Source organism: Passer domesticus, chromosome W (assembly GCF_036417665.1).
Source record: "Passer domesticus isolate bPasDom1 chromosome W, bPasDom1.hap1, whole genome shotgun sequence".
Classification (NCBI taxonomy): domain Eukaryota; kingdom Metazoa; phylum Chordata; class Aves; order Passeriformes; family Passeridae; genus Passer; species Passer domesticus.
Window position 1 is genome coordinate 43,894,484 of NC_087511.1, and position 21,100 is coordinate 43,915,583.

The 21,100-nt window shown below is 44.4% G+C and overlaps 1 protein-coding gene across 2 annotated transcripts in view; it reads right to left on the minus strand.

The window, feature by feature from the left end:
- Positions 1-1,700: 1,700 nt before the first annotated feature.
- The window catches only part of LOC135289178 (zinc finger protein 131-like), a 45,401-nt gene continuing 26,001 nt past the window's right edge, over positions 1,701-21,100 (minus strand). For both annotated transcript variants that reach the window (XM_064402616.1, XM_064402615.1), the window contains 2 exons: positions 6,594-6,724; positions 1,701-3,866 (listed from right to left, as the gene is read on the minus strand). In XM_064402616.1, coding sequence (XP_064258686.1) covers positions 3,204-3,866; positions 6,594-6,724 — 794 coding nt within the window. In that variant the 3' untranslated portion in view covers positions 1,701-3,203. The remainder of the gene's footprint in view (positions 3,867-6,593; positions 6,725-21,100) is intronic.

Below are 21,100 nucleotides of genomic sequence, written 5' to 3' on the forward strand. Positions count from 1 at the left end.
TAAGCAACCAAATTAAACATCTATTTAAATGTTTCCTCATTCGAAATAATCCTGAGTTACAGAATTTGTGTAAGAGACGACCATATTCTGCACCATTAGCTAATTAAAAATTCCACTGCAAGCATGAAACAGCAGAAGCTGCATGATCCTCCTCTAGTGACCATCTCACACAGGACTGACATCCAATTCCATTCTTATAAGCCTGCAGATGAAACATGTTTTTGCAACTGTTTTCAAAAAAAGCAGCTAATCCTTTATTATATTGAATGAATAACTTAGCAGATCTCAAACTATTGATCAGCACCCTTTCCCTGTCCTTCTTTCAGAAGTAGCTTGTGGCCTCCCACGAATATTGTATATAAATCCACAAGTCTCAATTTAATGTTCACTTTTTATTTTGTATCCAGACACACCTCACAGGTTTTTGTTCAGTCCAACTTTTCAATTTCTCACTGCCTAGACCCCAGTGGTTTAGGCCAATTAGTTTAATTCAGCATAAATTCAAGCATTCACTTCATGTGACATGGCCCACTGCAGGCACTAGGCAAAAAGTGCAGCTGCATGCTGCCTCATTGCAAGCTACAGACCAGTACCTGCATAACACAGGGCACTCTGGGAACCAGCAGTACATACTTATTTAAAGGAAAGAACTCCTCCAGTGGTGCATAGGTATATAGTTTGGAGAGGTCTGTAGGTCTATAGACATTCGTGGCAGAAAGAGGATTGCAAGGTAGCTGTTACAGAGGGCAACCAGAATTTGACTCTCCAAGTCAATCATCCCTCCTGCAGCTGCAGTAAGGAGGCATGGGGGACTCCACTGGTAGAAGCAATTTGGGAAGGAAATTCTAGGGAAGAGGGGGTTGCAAAGGGAAAGACTTTCCAGTGAAGTTATTACCTGAGGAGAGCCTTTCACCCTGTCCCTCAGGGTGAGGAGAGGATTGGTCATGCCCCCACTGCATTCCCACCCAGGCTCAACAGAAGTCTGTATAGAGGCAGCACTGGGCACAACAACAAAGCATCATTTCTCTCCTACCAAATTTGCAAGCTGTTCTTAAAAAGGAGAGATGAAACAGAACAAAAAATAACCCATCTGTGCTTACCAAATTATAGCCCTGCTATCAATATTACCTAACTGCTCAATTTACATTGGACTTAAATTGCCTAAGTTAGTTTCATTAATTAGACACAACCAGATTGTTACTTTAATTCCACTGATACAGATCTGGTGTCTATATGCATAAATGCCTGAAAATTTAGAGTTATGTAGCTAAGCATGTTACATCCCCTCCATGTTATCAAAAGACAGGCTTCTTATCAGAAGCCAGGTATAAATCCAATAGCTATCTTTTACTTTCACGATTAACATCAGGCCACATTCTTTTCTCTGAATATAATCTCATCCCATATTATTTGCATCTCAGAACATACAAAACTATCACAGCATAAGATGGACTGTATGCCCTCATAAGAGGAGGAGGGGTTTGGCTACATAGAGCCAGTCCCAGATATGAACACAAGCAGGTAGCTATTGGTCAATAGCTGGGTAGGAACCAGAGTTGAACACGGAGTCTTTTGAATAGCCTATAAAAAGGGCTGTGTACACCAATAAAGGCTCTCTGCTGCATGAAACCTCAATGTCATGTCATCTCTCAGTCTCCCAACACACCATGACACAAAACATCACAAAAAAAGAATGCAAATTACGTTAATTAAATTGTTTGAAATTTTAATTGAGATTCATGTTTGTTTTGCAACAGTTTCTCCAAGGCTAGCTATGATGAAACACAAGAATCATTTTGAATGATACTAAATAAAAGCATAAATCTCAAGAAATAATTTTGCATTTGAAGAAGACTGAATAGAAAAGCCTGATTTTAAGCAACATCTACAGGAATACCAAGAGCATTAGGGAACATCCTTGCAAAAATTCCTCCCTTTACTTAGAGCTTTGAAAACAAAGTTTTTCAGAAGTAGGGAGGCACTTCTAATCTCAAGGCAATAATTGAGAATTGGAAGTTCTTAGCATCCTTAAATACAGAGCCAGACAAGTATTTTCTAAACAAACTTAACATTAATAGGTCATTACTGTAAAGTTATTAAAATTATATTGATTCTTGCCACTGGGATCTGGCACTGTAATTGACAGTCACTCAGTTTTTCCTAATTTATTGGATTAAGAAAATAATGCAATATTTCATGGATGCTATTGTTTTGTTGTCTAATACTGATTAAAATATTTGCAGTCCTACTTTTCAATTCACATTTTAGCATTCATACTTACGGTTTTTACTTTTAGTACAATGACTTTGTGTCAAGTGCCAGAATTTCATTAAAAGAAGTTAGGAACCTGATACCATATAGACAAGCCTTCTCTATATGTTTAAAAATATTCCTTTTCAAAAATGACAATTTATAAGAGTCTGCTGGTAGCTTTCTTCCAGCTCATGTTTACCACAGATTCTACTGAGCTTTTCCTAATTTAAAGTGTCCATTTTAGAGTGTCCTGCTGCCTCCACATGCAATGTTTCCTCCCTCATCCCCTCCTAAATTTAATGAAAAAACCCCTAAATCAGTAGCTGACAATTTAAAGCAAAAATATAAAGCGCTATATAACACTATCCACATTGCCTTTTATTTAACTAGGTTGAACACTCTAGGAGATTTGTGGAAATTTCACCCCTGTTGAAAAGACACAGTATTTTTGTGCTTTGAGACCTCCAGCAACAATGTTTTTTCCCCAGCCTGAAAGTTAGGGACTGCTGTTAGGAAACAGCAAAAAACTGCCCAGAAAATTCACAGGTACCTGATTATCCACTTACATTAGAACCCACCATATTTTACTGATTCTTCTGCCACAGACACCCTGCAAATCTATAACAAGAGTTTGCTTCTATAGCAAGAAGAGGCAATGTTACTCTTACATATACCCAGGAATGATGTAAATGATACAAGCTGTTCATTATCAAAATCCTGACAAAGCTGTGGTGGTTTCTGTTCCATGGCATTACATGAATGGTAAAGTTATTTTTCACATACGAGTTTAGTTCTACATGAGGAAAACTAACTTTGCTCCACTTGTCCAGCTTCCTAAGGACAGCATATCGGAAAGGTGACCACAGACCATTGGTTCAAAAACCAATGTAAAAGCTAGCAAAAATAATTGGGTACTTCATTCCTAAAGCTGCACAATGTGGTCATTTGTCCTAGTTATCCACCTTTTCATTCTGTGTGTCCACTAATTGTTGAGTTTTTAAGTCTTCAGCTTGTTCATGATATTCCATATCTGCATCATCTACTTGACTGGTTTCATTTTCTTCTGCCTCTCCTTGATCAACACGTTCATATTCTACTTGTTCAAGGTCTGTTCCATCTATAAGTTCTGCCTGTACTTCTTCCATCTGTATTCGATTTACACGCCCAACATGTAATTGCTCCACATGAACTTCAGCACCTTGTTCAGTCTGAATGTGTTCAACTTCTAAATAACTAATTTGCACCTGTTCTTGCAGTTCCTCCATCTGTGTGCCTTTCACTTGATTGTCCTGTATGAGATCCTGGTGCATCTGTTCCACAGTTACCTGTGCAGGATCCACTTGTACCTGAATTACTGGCAGGACATGGACTTGCTCCACTTGTTCTATTATAGTCATTGATGTTACTGGTTCAGCTTCCATAGCTTCCACTGGAAGAATCTCTTCTGTCACTATTTGTTCTGAAATATTGTGCATGTCTTTGAGATGCCTTCTCAGCTCACTGCCTTGCATAAACCACAAATCACATAAGGTACAGTGGTTGGGTTTGACACCTGTATGTATTACCAAATGATTTTTAAATTGATCCCAGCTGTTAAACACGCTGTTACAAACCTGAAACAAAAGATACAGTGTGTTAAACAGTGCCAAAAGAAATATAACAAAGTATAGTGCCTATTTCAGATCATGGCTTCACATAGTGTAGCCTCTTGCTACTTGGATTAAAAAAACCCACCATGTATGTTAGAGGTAAAAGCAGAGAAATTAGCTTCAAGTGAGCAGAAGACCTGGTATTTATTTATTTTTAAGATACAGTATGCCATTTTGAGTTGTGCATACAGAGGATACCTACAAAATTAATCAGTCAGTACAGCATGTAAAAGCTTTCCTATTTTATGTGACATTCACATACAGATTCACACCCCAATAAGTGTCTGATGCTAGAATTTTGAGTGGAAATCTATTTATGTAATAATATCATATGATCAAAGTGCAATTCAAACTGTCCTTTTACTGAAGTTTTAGATGCAGTACTGATAGCCTATTTTTACTTATCAGTTTTCATTTGTTCATGGCATTCTAATATTTAGCTGGATAGACTAAACTCTCACATTTTGCCATTTCAAAAAAAATATTTGAGCAATTTTAGTAGATAAAAATCTCTTAAAACTCCATCTTTTTAAGTCTCTTCCAGCTAAAAGTACTGCTTTGACTGCAGACATACTATTTTCATTAAGCACATGAGCACACTTCCCTTCAGCTGGCAGTGAGGTAAGTAGCTTGAAAACAATACACAAAGACTACAGAAATGAATGAGGTGCCGGGGTAGAAGAGAGAGAAGAGTGGGTTAGTCAGGCTTGGAGTAAAGAAACAGGGTCAGGGGTTTTTGTCCATACAAGTGCTCTTGGCTTCAGAAAGAAGCAAAGAACATGCATTTCACTGTTGGAACCCCTTCACTGTTGGCAAATAATTTTGAAACAGAATGTTCCATCTCCTCAATTTACAGCAACAGCACAAAAGGATGATGGAGTATCTGACAGGGATTAACTCAAGGAATGGGTCTGTGTAATGGAGCTGAATATCCCCATTTTGCTGTTGAAATCTTAAAACCACATTTGTTGATGCTAGTAACATGCTTTTTGCATATGTGTGTCCCCTAGGCTCATGCTTTAGAAAGAAGTTGCACACACAGACTTCTTAAAATACTAACCTTATAGATAAGTACTCAAAATTAATTAGTCATACATAAAGGTAATGACTATCGCTAACGCCCAAATACATAATTACTGTTCTTGCCACGTGAAGCCTAATTCAGTACTCACGGCATTCACTGAAGAGCATCCAAAGTGCTCATCAAGCAAGTGCAATTTTGTTTTTTCCTTCTTGTTCAGTGAGCCAAGATTTTATTTATTGAACACTATTCAAATTCAGTTTTAATGAGAAAAAAATCAAGAATTTATGCAAGAATTCTTGTAGTTGCTTCAGGCTGAAATAACACTAACCCACATTCACAGTTATTTGTGACAGAAAGCTACGAGGTGAAGTAATTAAACCAAAGGCTCACAAAGACAAAACAGTAACTTCAATGAAGCTACTAGATACAATTTTGTGTTCTATAGTAGTTCTCATATTCAAAACAAACTTACCTTTTAAGACAAAGGCATGCTCCCAAGAATTAACTTTAGTCTAGTATAGTATAACAACTAAGCAATGGCACAGAATCGGTGAAACTTCTGATTAAATGATGAATTTATTCACCTCCCACAGTATTTGCTGCTTTCTGTGAATAAGATCACTCTTTTTTCAAACAAATAAAGCCAACATCCAACAGTTTTCTTTACTACATGACCCAATTTAACCTCAAACCACAGCAATTCTGTGAACTGAATAAAGTGAGAGCCTTATCTGAGACTGTCACAGCAGTGGGGCAACAAAACTGCAAATAAAAATGCTACAACCAACCTCAGCTCTCATATTTTCTAGCTTTTCAGAATCAACATTTCAAAGCTAAGTAATATTCTAACCAAGTACCCTAGCTATCCATCTGCAGCATTTATACTTGCTTAAAAGACATTACAGATTGTCATCATAAGTTGAAATGATTTTCCAGCCAGTCAGGATATTGGTATTAAACAGAAAAATAATAAATTAGGAAATTGTCACCACTGAGTCACAGATGACAACTAGTTGGAACAAAAGGCAAAGGACTCATTCATTTCATCCTCTCTTCTTTTATAGCTTAGGTCCCTAAGGGTGGACCTGATTGGTCATTTAATCAATACATTTCACCTGTTTGGCTAATAAACAAGACACCCATTTGTAAACAATCTTATTAGAAAAACACCACCTGCAGGTTGTTTTAATATTTGGCTATCAAGTTTATCTCCAGCTCCCTAAAGCTTTCCAGGCTGATTCTAGGAAAACTTAGCTACAGCTTTCTCTCTCTCTGACTAGAGAGCTACCATCACAGGAAACAAAATAGTACTTTGTATTTTGGACTTGAGTGAAGCGTGCTCACAAGCAGGAAAGGCCTAAGTCTGTGCATCAAGAAGCAGAAAGATTAATAAGATGCAGATGAACACTTACCTACTCACAAGAATCTAACTGATTAACTATTGTGAAGCTCCATATCAGTAATTTTATATTTTAAATGGAACTACTTAGATATAAGAATTTACCTTCATGTCATGGTTGAATGCAGCCTTTATAATTTATTTTGCTAAAAATAGTTCTTGGGTACAAAAGTCCACTCTCTATGCCTTTCCTGCTCAGTACTCTCACACTCCCTCCCTCAGCACAGGAAGGTGTCTAGCCTCAAACTCTGCTACTTCTATTACCCACCTGACATTCGTACAGCTTCTTTCTTCCCTTTTTAGCTCCAGCTCCAGACTGACATGCTGTCAGGTGACATTTGAGTGTACTATTCCTAGCAAAATGCTCATGGCAGTTTGGACATTCAAATGGTTTTTCACCTGTTAAGACAAACACGGAGATTTGTAAGTGTATAAAACCAGCCAGTTTTTGGTCAGCTCTTCCTTTTGTGTAGGTTGATAAATATGCTGTAAAGATGTGGCCAACTGGACTATTCTACAGAAGAAAAAGACATTCTATGTAAATTTTATGTAAATAAAATTGCAAAAACCTAATGTGGAGTCATAACTCTCATTTATAAAAACAAAACAAAGTGGACAACAAAACAAAACCCACAGACATGATAAAGGAACATAATTCCCAGTGTCATTTAAGGTATATGCAGGTTTTTATGAAAGTTAGGCTATTATTCTGATGAAATATCTTAAAGAAATGGAGCTGTTTCTCTCTTTTCACCTGATAATAACAGTTAAAGACTCAACATTGGTATATACAAAGTGACACTTTAAAGAAGGCGGTATTTAAATAATACAAAGTTTTATTTTCAAGAATGACAGCTTATGCTTGAGAGCTGAAACTAAGCTCCAGAAAAAGAAGTTGGCACAGAATGACCATGAAGTAACAATGCATTGGTATTAAAATGAACCATGCCCAGAAACTTTAATTCAAAGTAGTATACTGTTATTACTATCATCAAATAGTAACAAAGAACAACTGCTGTCTCTGTTTACTAATTTCATAATGCAGAAATACAATTAAATTCAAGGAAATGAAAGTACAGAAATTTGGTAACAGTGTGTTTCTTCTAAGTCTGATAATTAATCTGTGGAGGTACTGATACCAACATCACTATTGAAACAAACTATTTAATGAACTCCAAAAGAGGCTGAGACATTTCATTGAGTAACACAAGAACCTATTCTAGCTCAATTCAGTTTAAAAGCCTACATTTTCAGGGATGAAGTAAATATTGACAACTGAGATGGAAAGCAAATAAACCTGTCTTTTGAGAAATAAAGATATTCAGCAGCATCTAACTTTTCAAAAGAAATCCACAAGTAGCCTATAATTCTCACTTATACACCCAAAGGCCACAGAAAAACATTAAATGGAGGGAACATTCCCCTTAATGCTTAAAAAAGGCTACACTTTTGGAAACTTTTGTACAGGTAATGCAGAGTATGCTGAACTGTATCGCAGATCAAAAATCACAGACACTGCATGAGCAACCAAATACATTGGTGAGGCTAAATAATAACCCAGGAGGTGATCCCCAGGAGTAAAAAACTGGACAAGGAAGGCATGAGACTGGCATGGCTGAGTGGGGAACTGCTGGTCAAACTAAAGAGAAAGAAGGAAATGCATCGGTAGTGGGAATGAGGACAGCTATTCTGGGAAGAGTATAGAGATGGAGTTTGGTTGTGGTAGGGATGGGATGAGGAAGGCCAAGCTGAAGCTTGAACTGAACCTGGCAAGGGACACAAAGAGTAACAGGAAGGGCGTCTACAGGTCTGTCAGCCAGAAAAGAAAGGTCAAAGAAAGTGTTACCCCCTGATAAACAGTGCTGGAAAACTGGACAAAGAACAAACAATGGACAAAGAAAAGGCTGAGGTACTCAACTATTTTGACTCAATCTTCAATGCCAACCTCTCTTCCCACACCTGCTGAATGGATGAACAGCAGGACGGGGACTAGGGGAGCAAAGTCCCTCCCACTCTAAGATCAGGCTCATGACCACCTGAGGAATGAGAATGCACATAAGTCCACGGGACCTGATAAAATGCATCCCAGAGTCCTGAGGGAATTGGCTGATGTAGTTGCCAAGCAACTCTCCATGACATTTGAAAAGCCGTGGCAGTCAGGTCAAGTCCCAGGTGACTGGAAAAAGAGAAACATTGTCCCCATCTTTAAAAAGGGTAGAAATCACAGAATTCACAGAATTACTAGTTTGGAAAAGACCTTCAAGATCATTGAGTCCAACCCATGCTCAACACCTCAACTAAACCATGGCACCAAGTGCCACATGCAGTCTTTTTTTAAACACATCCAGGGATAGTGACTCCACCACCTCCCCGGGCAGACCATTCCAAAACTTTATCACCCTTTCTGTAAAAAACTTTTTCCTAATATCCAACCTATATTTCCCTTGACACAGCTTGAGACTGTGTCCTCTGGTTCTGTCAGTTGCTGCCTGGTGAAAGAGACCAACCCCCACTGGACTACAACTACACCTTTTAGGAAGTTGTAGAGTGATAAGGTCACCTCTGAGTCTCCTTTTCTCCAGGCTAAACAACCCCAGCTCCCTCAGTCGTTCCTCACAGGGCTTGTGTTCCAAGCCCCTCATCAGCCTTGTTGCCCTCTTCTGGACACGCTTAAGCGTCTCAACGTCCTTCCTAAACTCAGTGGCCCAGAACTGGACACAGTAATCAAGGTGCAGCCTCACCAGTGCCAAGTACAGGGGAAGAATGACCTCCCTGGTCCTGCTGGCCACACTATTCCTGATACAGGCCAGGATGCTGTTGGCCTTCTTGGCCTACAGGGCACACTGCTGGCTCATGTTCAGTCAGCTGTCAACCAGTACCCCCAGGTCCCTTTCTGCCTGGGCACTGTCCAGCCACACCGTCCCCAGACTATAGCATTGCAGGGGGTTATTGTGGCCAAAATGCAGGACTCGGCACTTGGATTTATTAAACTTCATCCTGTTAGACTCTGCCCATCCATTCAACCATTCCAAGTCTCTCTGCAGAACCCTCCTACCCTCCAACAGATTGAGACACGATCCCAGCTTAGTGTCGTCCGCAAACTTACTAATGAAAGACTCAATCCCTTCATCCATGTCATCAATAAAGATATTGAACAGAACTGGTCCCAGCACAGACTCCTGAGGGACACCACTGCTGACTGGCTGCCAGCTGGATGCAGCAGTATCCACCACCACTCTCTGGGCCCGGCCATCCAGCCAGTTCTTAACCCAGCAAAGTGTGCTCCTGTCCAAGCCGTGGGCTGCCAGCTTTTCCAGGAGTATGCTGTGGGAGACAGTGTCAAAGGCCTTGCTGAAGTCCAAATAGACAACATCCACAGCCTTTCCTGCATCCACCAGGCAGATCACTTGGTCATAAAAGGAGATCAGGTTGGTCAAACACGACCTACCTCTCCTAAACCCATGCTGGCTGGGTCTGATACCCTGGCCATTCTGTAAGTTCTGTGTGATGGCACTCAATATAAACCATTCCATAACCTTACCTGGTACTGAGGTCAGGCTAACCAGCCTATAATTGCCAGGATCCTCCTTCCCACCCTTTTTATGAATGGGTGTCACATTGGCCAGCTTCCAGTCATCTGGAACCTCACCAGTGAGCCAGGACTGGGTGTAAATGATGGAGAGCAGCTTCACAAGCTCATCTGCCAGCTCCCTCATCACCCTGGGATGGATCCCATCTGGTCCCATGGATTTATGAATGTCCAAGTGGCTCAGCAGTTCTCTGACTGTCTCCTCTTGGATAATGGGGGGACCATTCTGCTCCCTGATATCATCGAACAACCCAAGAGGACAGTTATCCTGAAGGCAAGTCTTCTAACTAAAAACTGAGACAAAGAAGGCATTAAGCACCTCTGCCTTCTCATCTGCAGTTACAAAGTGCCCTTCTGTATCTAATAAAGAACAAAGGTTAGTCTTACTCTTCCTTTTACCATTAATATATTTATAAAAACATTTTTTATTATCCTTTACAAAAGTCACCATTTATATTCAAACTGAGCTTTAGCCTCCCTATTTTTTTTCTACATACTCTAGCAACCCTCTTAAATACTACCTGAGAGAGCTGACCCTCCTTCCAAAGATAATACATCGGTTTTTTATTCCCGAGTTCCTCCAAAACCTCCTTGCCTATCCAGGCTAGACGTTTGCTTCATCGACTCGTCTTTCCGCACACAGGGACAGTCTGTTCCTGAGCCCTCAAGATCTCAGTTTTGAAGCACACCCACCTGTGGTGATGCATTTTAGTTAAGTGGTATGCTCTGTCTCACCCCTCCAAAATGTACACTTTATTCCAAGCCTCTGGTCCTGCCCTGAAGTATCATGTATCTGTAATCCCATTGGCCCAAGTCTTATTCCGTGCCCACTTTGAATCTCGCTTTTAAGCTGTGCGAGGGAGACGAGACCCTCTCTTGGCTCTTCTCTCCCCTAGGCTCTCCCTCTCTCCCCGTCCCTCCCCCTTTCCCCCTTCTCCCTCAGAAACCATGTTGCTCCCGGGGGTGGGACCCCCAATAAACCCTCATCTAATTAGCACCCTCAGAAGCCGTGTGGAGTCTCCTTGACTGCCTGCTGCTACCAGCGAACACACAGCTTAGGGGGCCCTCCAGGGACTCCCCGGGGAGTCCCCTCCCAAACAAACTGCAACACCCACCCTTCCTGAACTTCTTTGTTTTTAAGGACTACTTTCCAAGGAACTCTCTGAATAAGTCTCCTGAATAGGCCAAAGTCTGCCCTCCAAAAGTCCAATGTAAAAGTCTTATTAATGTTTCTCTTGACTTCAACAAATATAGAGAATTTTATAATTTCATGATCACTATGCCCCAAGCGGCCTCCAACCACAACATTTCCCACCAACCCATCTCTATTTGCAAATAACAGATCTAACATAGTCCATCCCTTGGTGAGCTCACCCACCAGCTGAGACAAAAAGTTGTCCTCCGCAAACTCCAAAAATTTCCTGGACTGCCTTTTTTCAGCTGTATTGAGTTCCCAGCAAATGTCTGGCAGGTTGAAATTGCCAACAAGAGCAAGGGCAGATGATCCAGAAACATTCTCTAGCTGCAATAGAATGAATTGTCCACCACTTCTTCCTGGTTGAGTGGACAATAACAGACTCCCAGTAGGATGTCAGCCTTATTTGCCTTCCCCCTAATTCTTGCTCATAGGCATTCAACTTCGTCATCATTAGTTTCAATACCTATGGTGTCCAAAGCCTCCCTAATATAAAGGGCCACCCCTCCACCTCTTCTCCCTTTCCTCTCTCTCCTGAAGAGCTTGTAGCCATCCAGTTCAGCACTGCAGCCATGCAAGTCACCCCACCACGTTTTTGTCATGACAATTATATCATAGCTCTGCTGTTGCACCATGGCCTCCATCTCTTCTTGTTTATTGCCCATGCCGTGTGCATTAGTATACATGCACCTCAGCTGGGCTGCTGATTTCACTCCTATCTCAGGCTTACCACCCTTTGGCCTGCTTCCAGACAGCCCAACAGCATCCCCTTCCCCCTTCAAACCTAGTTTAAAGCCCTCTCAACAAGTTCTGCCAGTTCACAAGCTAAAAACCTTCTACCCTTAAGAGAGAGATGGAGCCCATCTGGAAAGGACCCTGGGAACCACCGTTCTGTCAGCTTTACCTCTGTGCCTGGGAAAATCATGGAACAGATCCTCCAGGAAAGTTCTACAAAGGCACATGGAGGGCAGGGAGGTGATTCAGGACAACCAGCATGGCTTCATCAAGGGCAAGTCCTGCCTGACCAACCCAGTGGCCTCCTCTGATGGAGTGACTCCATCAGTGGACAAGGGAAAGGCTACAGATGTCCTTTCTGTGGACTTCTGTAAAGCCTTTGACATGGAGCCCCACAACATCTTTCTCTCTAAATTGGAGAGAGATTCAATAGGTGGACTCTTAGATGGGGAAGAAAGTGGTTGGATGGTTATTGTGGTTTGACACTGGCCAAACACCAGGTACCCACGAAAGTCATTAACTTACCTTTTCTTCCTACAGTTGGGCAGAGGAGAGGAAAAAAATTAACAAAGGGTTCATGAGTTGAGATAAGGTCTGGGAGAAAAACACTCTAAGGGCAACACAGGTTCAAATTTAAAGGTATAAAATAAATTTATTATTAACAGTCAGAGGAGGATAATGAGATGTAAAAAAAGCCTTTAAAACACTTTTTCCCCCTAGTCCTTCTCTCTTTTCCACCAATAGCACAGGGAGACAGGGCATGGGGGTCTTGGTCAGTTTGTCATTTGAGATCTTTTTTTTGTTCACTCAGGGAGAGGAGTCTTTTCTCTGCTATGTCATGGGGCCTCTCCCGTGGACAAACTGTCTTCCCAAAACTGTTGTGGTATGGGTCACTTGTCCATGGGGTGCAGTCTTTTAAGGCTAGGTTGCTCTAGTTTGGAAGCAAGGGTCTTTTTGCTCTATCTCTGGTAGCAGGGGCCCTCTCTATTCAGGTTTCTTACTAGATAACAGCATTCTCTGGTATCCACCCACTCCAGCGTGAGCGCTTATCTCATGAGCTGCGAGTGGATTCTGTATCTCCCGTGGACTTCATGCATTACAGGGGGACAGTTTGTTTCACCATAGTCCTCACTACAGCTTGTAGAGGAATTTCGGCTCCGATGCTTGGAGCACCTCCTCCCCCTCTTTCTTTTCCACTGACCTTGGTGCTGCCATGCTTCTTCCTCACATGTCCTCACTTCCTCTTCTCTGACTAGAAGAAAAATTGCTGTTTGTGGGTACCATTACCAACAAGTTTCACTAATTCAAAGATTCCTGCGGGATTCTGCAGCGCCAAGAAGTTGATTTCATCCAGGTTCCACATCAGGTAGTCATTCACCATGTTTTTGCCATCGGCCATGAGATCCCGCTGCCACCACATGGGCAGTGGCGACCACTGCAGCACTGGCACCATTTAATGCCTTTCTTCAGGTGGGGCGCCAGAAAGGAGAAGCTGCAGCCCCAGTCCTTTTGCCTGCAGGAAATTGAAAGAGGAATTGGAAAGGAAGGAGCCATTTGCAGCCTTTGGAAATGGCTTTTCTCAAGTGTGAGGGCAAGATATCCATGTAAGGAAGAACTTGTGAAATCCCCAGGGAAGTGGACTGTTGAGAGTTTTTTGCAGGACAATGGACACGTACAGCATATGCACAATCCAACCTTCATACAAACTGAGTAAGGTCACCATGCCCTTGAAGGACACAAAAGGAGAAGAACACGCTCGAAAGCAGACAGTTCAGGATGCAAAGGCAGACAAGAAAACCACAGCGAGATGCTTAAAGAAGGAAGATTAACTAAAATTAACTGATATATTAAAATGCATGCGTAAGAAGGATTTAACCAATCATGTATTAGCTTGAGGCGTGAACAATAGAAAACAGTATAAGTATAGCTTGCTTTTTGTAATAAATCGGCTTCACTTGATCATATTGATCATGGCGTGATGTCCCGTTAATGATCCTCCGCAATAGTGGACCACTGCAGATGAAGGTAGCCAGTACTTGAGAGAACTAGCAGTGCTGGAAATCATCTATAGTGATTTAAAGAATGACAGTGTTTCTAAAGATCCAGAGGATGTCCCTTGAACACTGGCCATGTGAAGGAAGGTGGTTCAAGGTGCCCCTGCAGATTGGTAGCACTGTATTATCTGCAAATGGATACACCAACTGTAGAGGTGGCATCCTCCTGGCTCCAAAATGTAGAAGAAACTCTGGCTACTCCCTCATCCCAATGAGCCAGTACCCCAACTTTTAGGGGCAGCCCAAGATTGCTCCTCTCCAACCCTAGTCAGAAGGAAGGGAAGCCCCAAGAACAGGCCACGTAATGAACTCTGGTTCTTTCTGCATGACCAGGGGGAGGACATGAGGAAGTGGGATGGTGAACCCACCTTTAAGCTGAAAGCCCATGTCCGTGAACTGAAAGGGAAGAGACCTGTTAAGAAGGGGCCACCCAAGAAGACTGTCAGTGTAGTTGCCGCAGAGACACCAGAAGACAATCAGCCATCTCACAGATATAAGAGAACTAAAACCATTTCCTACAGTCCTGATGAGGAAACTTCTGATCTAGCATTGCAAAGGTCAGATAGTGAATACTCTGACCAGGAACAGGAACAGAGGGTCCCTGCCTTCGGCCAGAAGGAGGAAAGAGATGACTTAGTATACTGGACTTTGTGGATTTGATGGCTTGGCGCATCCGATCCACAGAAGTATAAAGCTTTAGCAGATACCGGTGCACTGATGCCATCAAGGCACAAGAGTGCAGAACCTATCTGGATCTATGGAGTGACAGGGGGATGCCAAGAGTTGTCTGTAATAGAGGCTGAGGTGAGCTTAACAGGGGACAGATGGCAAAAGCACCCCATTGTGACTGGCCCCGAGGCCCCTTGTATCCTTGGCATCGACTACCTCAGGAGAGGGTACTTCAAAGATCCAAAAGGGTATTGATGGGCTTTTGGTATAGCTACAGTGAATACAGAGAAGATGAAACAGTTATCTACCCTGCCTGGCCTCTCAGAAGATCCCTTCACTGTAGGATTGCTGCAGGTGGAAGTCCAACAAATACCAGTTGCTACCAGGACAGTGCATCAGTCGCAATATCGCACAAACTGAGAGTCTATAACTCCTATCCATGAACTAATTTGTCGACTGGAGAGCCAAGTGTAGCAGGCCTAGGGCCTGCGAGGCCTTGGCGGTCAGGAGGCCTGAGCTAGGAAATGCCAAGTCAGCATGACTGGACCCTAGCAGCCCCTCTCTTCCGCCTTTCGGACCCTGCTTCTCTCTCTGTAAGCCCATAGGTCACTTTCCCCTGACCCTTACTATTGGACAGTTTTCAAAACCCCTGTAGGGTATAAAAACCCCTGATTCTGCCTGGTTCGGCAGAAGAGCTGTCACTGGGAACCTTCGCGGAACACCCGAAGAATAAAGAATACTGCAGAACCTCATACGGCGATTCTCCTCTCTCTCCCTGCGTCTGCTGCTGCGGCACCTAGCACGCTAACGAGCTGAAATCACTGAGCTGATAATCACTAAGAGCTGAAAATCACTATAGCTTGCTTAGGCTGCTTGAGCCTCCACTGAGTTATCCTGGCTCCGGCACCCCCACTGGGCTCAGCCCAGTAGGGAGCTGCTGTGATAGCCAAGGAGTAATCAGCAGAACCTGCTCACCCTTCAACAGCTCCATATGGCCTGTGCGGAAGTCAAATGGGGAATGGAGGCTGACAGTAGACTATTGGGGCCTGAATGAAGTCATGCCACCTATAAGTGCTGCTGTACCAGATATGTTGGAACTCCAATATGAGCTGGAGTCAAAAACAGCCAAATGGTATGCCACAACTGACATTGCTAATGCATTTTTCTCAGTCCCTCTGGTGGCAGAGTGCAGACCACAATTTGCTTTTACCTGGAGGGGTGTCCAATACACCTTAAACTGACTGCCCCAGGGGTGGAAACGCAGTGCCATCATCTGCCATGGCCTGATCCAGACTGCCCTGGAACAGGTTGGAGCTCCAGAAGACTTCTAATATATTGATGATATCATTGTGTGGGCTGATATAGCAGAAGTTTTTGAGAAAGGAAAGAAAATAATCCAAAATCTTTTGAAAGCTGGTCTTGCCATAAAACAAAGTAAGGCAAAGGGACCTGCACAGGACATGCAGTTCTTGGGAACAAAATGGCAGGATGGATGCCGCCATGTGCCTACAGAGGTGGTTGACAAAATTGCAACTGTCTCCACCAGCTAATAAGAAGGAAACACAAGCTTTCCTGGGCTTTGTGGGGTTGTGGAGAATGCACATTCCAGGTTATAGTCAGCTTGTAGGCCCCCTCTATTGAGGGACCCAGAAGAAGAACCACTTTGAGTGGGGCCTTGACCAACAACAGGCTTTTGAGCAGATCAGACAGGAAATAGCTCGTGCGGTAGCTTTGGGCCTGTTCGGACAGGACCAGATGTGAAAAATATACTCTCCACTGCAGCTGGGGAGCAGGGTCTTACCTGAAGCCTCTGGCAAAGAATCGCAGGAGAAACCTGAGGTCGACCACTAGGGTTTTAGAGCCGAAGTTATTGAGGATCAGAAGCCCACTATATTCCAACTGAAAAAGAGATACTAGCAGCTTACGAGAGGGTTCAAGCCACCTCAGAAGTTGTTTGGACAGAAGTTGTTGCGGTGTGATGTCATGGTGTGCCCCAGTTTCCCCGGTCCCTCCCCTGAAGTTTCCTTCCCCAGGTGGTGTGTCAATCACCTCTCCTTTTCCCACCCTTCACCCCTGCTGGGCACTGTCTATCAACCCAGAAATTCCAGGGGAGCATCGAGTGATTGGCAGGTTCAAAGGATGTTCTCCACCCCCTGGGGGGCCATTGGGCCATCCAGGTGTCCCTCTCACCTGAGACCCCCTCCCCCTGTACATGGTTGGTGGTCCCTGTGTTCCCTCCCCCTCTCCCCTGGGTTAAAAGGGCAAGCACACCATACATTGGGGGTTCTGGTGGAAGCTGTTACTGCATTGAGAGGCCATGCAGCCCAGAATAAAAACTGTGGCTTAAACCCTCCATCAGGACCGACTCCTTCTTCACCATCACCTTAAAAAGTTTCCCCCGCACAGGGAGGCTTGAGGAGTGACCCTCTTTTACCAACAAGCTCCAGCCCGTAAGCACTGGAGCTCAGGACATGCCTGGACTTGTCCCCACGTGCTCATAGCTAACCAGAGCGTCTCTGGGGTGCAAAACACCACAGGTACCACTATTTGGTTCAGCAGCAGGAACCAGGCAACACAAGGCAGTCCCGTTCAGTAATACGGGTAAAATCCAATATATCACCTCCCAAAATGCGGGGCTGCTTGATCCTGCAGCCCGAGGGGACACTCCACAGCTCCGGAGCCTCAGAAGACCATGGAGAGACTTTAAGGCAGCTTGGCATTCGCTGGAAGAGCTTTGAAAGCAGAGCTCTGCAGTAGAGACGTTGGAAGTTATTCCATAAAAGCCTTGTGGATGTCCTGCACCTCTGGGAAAGAACTTGCTCCGTTTTGGTGAGCAGATTTTCCCAGGAGGAGAAAAGGGAAGCTTTTTCGTCCCCCGAAAAAGTCCTGTTCTGGTGAAGAGACCCCGCCAGACCACGGCACCGACCACATCGATTTGTTGAGTATCTCTGCTCCAAAAGGGGGGTGGGGAGCTCAAAAACTATCTAAGGAGAGACTTGTTCTTTTTCACTCTAATTCAGAGCACGGGAAGGCTGTGCAGCACCGCAGAGTCAGCTGCGATAACACGTTAAGTATAGCTACAGACGGCGGGGCTTTGCTGCTTTTAGAAAGCGTGCGCCAGCCTCAGTAGTGCGGTGCCGGCTCGGAGAGCGGGGCGTGCTCAGCCTACTCCGCCCTTTCGCAGCGGCGCGGCACAGCGGCTCGACGCTCGGGTTTCCCCGCGGCTTGGCACGGGCGGGGGGGCTCTCAGGTTTCTCCTCAGCGTGAGCAGGAGGGTTTTCGGGCTTCCTGCAGCATGGCACAGGCAGGGCGGCCCCGGCTGCGTGCAGCAGGGGCGGGCCCTGCCCCTTGGCGCGGCGAATTCGGGCTCTCCGCAGCTGCCGGCAGCACTTTTAAATACCGTGCGTGCTGCTGCGCTGTGAAAGGCTATATCTGCGTAGTTTTCGCTTCTTAACTGCGGTTTTCGTAATCTGTAGCAATTTCGGTTTTGTTTTTGGTCGGCGTGGGGATTGTACTGTGCCTTTTTACATCGAATATGGGGGCAAAACTAAGCACAGCACAGAGAGGAGTGTATTATCAGATTATAGGAATTTTAGTTAATGGAAATGGTTCCTTTCCTATGGGAAAATTAAAACGGTTTATACGCTGGCTTTTTCTACACTTCCCACAAATATCACCTGAAAAAGTCCACAATATCCAGGTTTGGGACAAAGTAGGGAACGAATTGATAACCTTGGGAAAGTCTGGGGACACGTTCTCAGCCAAATTTGTGGTTTGGAGTTTGGCAGTTCAATCAGCTTTGCTCAAAAAAAGGGAAGTGAAGGAAAAACCAAATAACAAGGAATGTACCTCTGCTCTTCCTATTTCTTCTCCCCACCCTAACTCTGAACCCTCTACCCCAAACCCTGGTATTTTAAAGAGAGCAAACTGTGCTCACGCCCAGGGAAGCCGGCTCCCTGAGTATCTTAAAATACCCGAGTCCCACTGTCCACAAAGTCCTGGCCAGACTGCGTGGAATTCTCCCCAAACCCCTGTATCCCCAGCTCAGAAACCCCAAGCACGTGTCAGTTTATCAGAGAGCAGTGAAACTCAAAATGGCTCCCAGTCCCCAGAGAGCCGAGAAAATGAAGGAAGCCACGTGCTGCCATGCACTACCTGGTCTCCTTCCCATTTTTCCACTCACCTTCCCAAAAATCCTTCTTTACCCCTCACCCACCCTGAATCTCATGACACCTTCCCTTCCCCCACCCTACCTGCCACTCCCTCTATCCCCCCCGCTAGGGCTGTCTGCCGACGTGATGTCACCAAGCATCCCCACCCCCTGCCAGCCCCGTGTCCCCGCCCCCTGTTCCCATGGTATCCCCGCACCCTCCCCAGGTTCCCACAGTGGCGGCACACCCACTGCTTGTCCCTATAGCTGCACCTGTGATCCCAATGCCTCCAATTCAAAAGATGAGGAGCAGGGAACGACAGAGACAATACAGGGTCCCACTTTCTCATTCGTCCCTGTTACATATCAGCATGCAGGGCAAGGGGGAGAGCCCCAACTGCTAATTGGAAAGCTTTTGGACAAGAAATGATAAAAGAATAACTGCAAAGCCCACAAAGAGTATGGCCCACGTAGCCCATACTTCTGTGGCCTTTTAAATGCGGAACTGAGTAAGACTGTAGTAGTCCCACATTATTTAAAACAGCTTTTTTCATGCCTCGTGACCTCTACAGAATTCAAATTATGGGAAGTAGCATGGAAACAACTACTGAAAGAGGCTCTCCCAGACTTGCATGCTGATCCTAACACAGCCAAAGATGCTAATGGTATGCAAATTACCACTGAGCATCTCTCCGGGGAGGGTCAGTGGTCTTTGGCCCCAACCCAAGCTGCAGCATTCCCTGTTGAAGTCCTTGAGAGAGTCAAAAATGCAGCTGAAAAAGCCTTCTTTACCCTTCCACCTGAAGGCCCTCTCGAGCCATATAGTAAAATCAAACAGCTACCATCAGAGCCTTTTTTGAAATTTGTAGAAAGGTTAACTAGAGCTATCGAAATCCAAGTTAAGAAAGAGAATGCAAGAGAAGACATTTTAGAGGAAATGGCATTTACAAATGCCAATGAGCAGTGTCGAGCTGCAATTCTAAGCTTACCTTTAGAAACCCCCCCACACTAAAAGATATGCTTCTAGTTTGTAACAGGAAAGTGCCTCTGATGAGTGTGGCTCAGGACACCAGACCAAAGCTGCTGCCAAGATCACCACAGGGAGTCGCCGTTGTCAGCCCTGCGCCCTTTCCGTCAGCACAGTGACACACTGGGCAGCAGCAGAGACCAGCAATGGTTGACCCCACAAGGCCATGCACGCTTTGTAAGAACCTTGGGCACTGGGTTTACCAGTGCCCCCTGAAAAAAGAGTTTGATGAATTTAAAAATAGCAGGGAAAGAGAACTACAAATGCTCCCAGGGGGTCAACAACAACAAAAAAACTGAATGGGAAGCGCCGCTGGCCTGCCAGGCACACTGAAACAAAAAGATCAGGCCAAAGGAATGGGGGAAGCAATAAAGACCAAGCGCGCACTAACACTGAAATTTCTGTAAGTGAAGCAAATGCTTCAAGGACCACGTCTGCTGGTCCACCACTGAAAGTGAAACCCAATAACCTTTGTTATGACTTAGGCAAACCTTTGTTAACCACAACTTCTGTTAATGAGCCTTTCAGGTTGCAGCTGACAGAACCACTCCACCTGAAAGACACTGACTGGCATTTTGTCTCTGTCGACCCACAACAGCAGGGTACTTGGCACTGAATTCGCTGTAAGTACATCGTCATAGGGGACACCAAGCACACACCTCAAGAGATCGAAATTGCTCCAGGAATGATGACATCAGATCCTGAGCAATTCATTCTCGGGCTGCACTGTTTCCACCCACCTCTGTTTCTTCCCAAAGGACAAATCATAGCACAAGCTATCCCGGTACCAAGTCTGCTTGGAGGCACTGAAAAACAAGGGCCCACAGTCGCATGGGTCCAAGCTATTGGGAAGGACAAACCCAAAATCTGGTGTAATGTCAGAGGGAGTGGGGAGTCAAAACGCATGGAAATGCTGGTAGACACAGGTGCAGACTGCACAGTGATCCCAGCACAGGATTGGCCAGCACACTGGCCTTTGCAAAATGTGGCTAGTCACGTTCGAGGTATAGGGGGCATGCAATTGGCAAGACAATCTAAGAGCATTGTCCAAATCGAGGGGCCAAATGGACAATTGGCAAATATACATCCGTTTGTGTTAGATTATCCAGAGTCCCTGTTTGGAAGAGACTGAATGACGCAATGAGGAGCCACAATTGACATTCCAGACTCTCCACGGGATTTTTGGGCAGCAGTCACTGAAAAGCACCCTACCCAAAAACTGAAATGGAAGACAGATACACCAGTCTGGGTAGAGCAGTGGCCGCTCAGTAAAAAAAAAACTGAAGGCACTCCAGGAGCTAGTGGAAGAGCAACTGAAAAAAGGTCACATAGTGGAAACCACGTCTCTGTGGAATT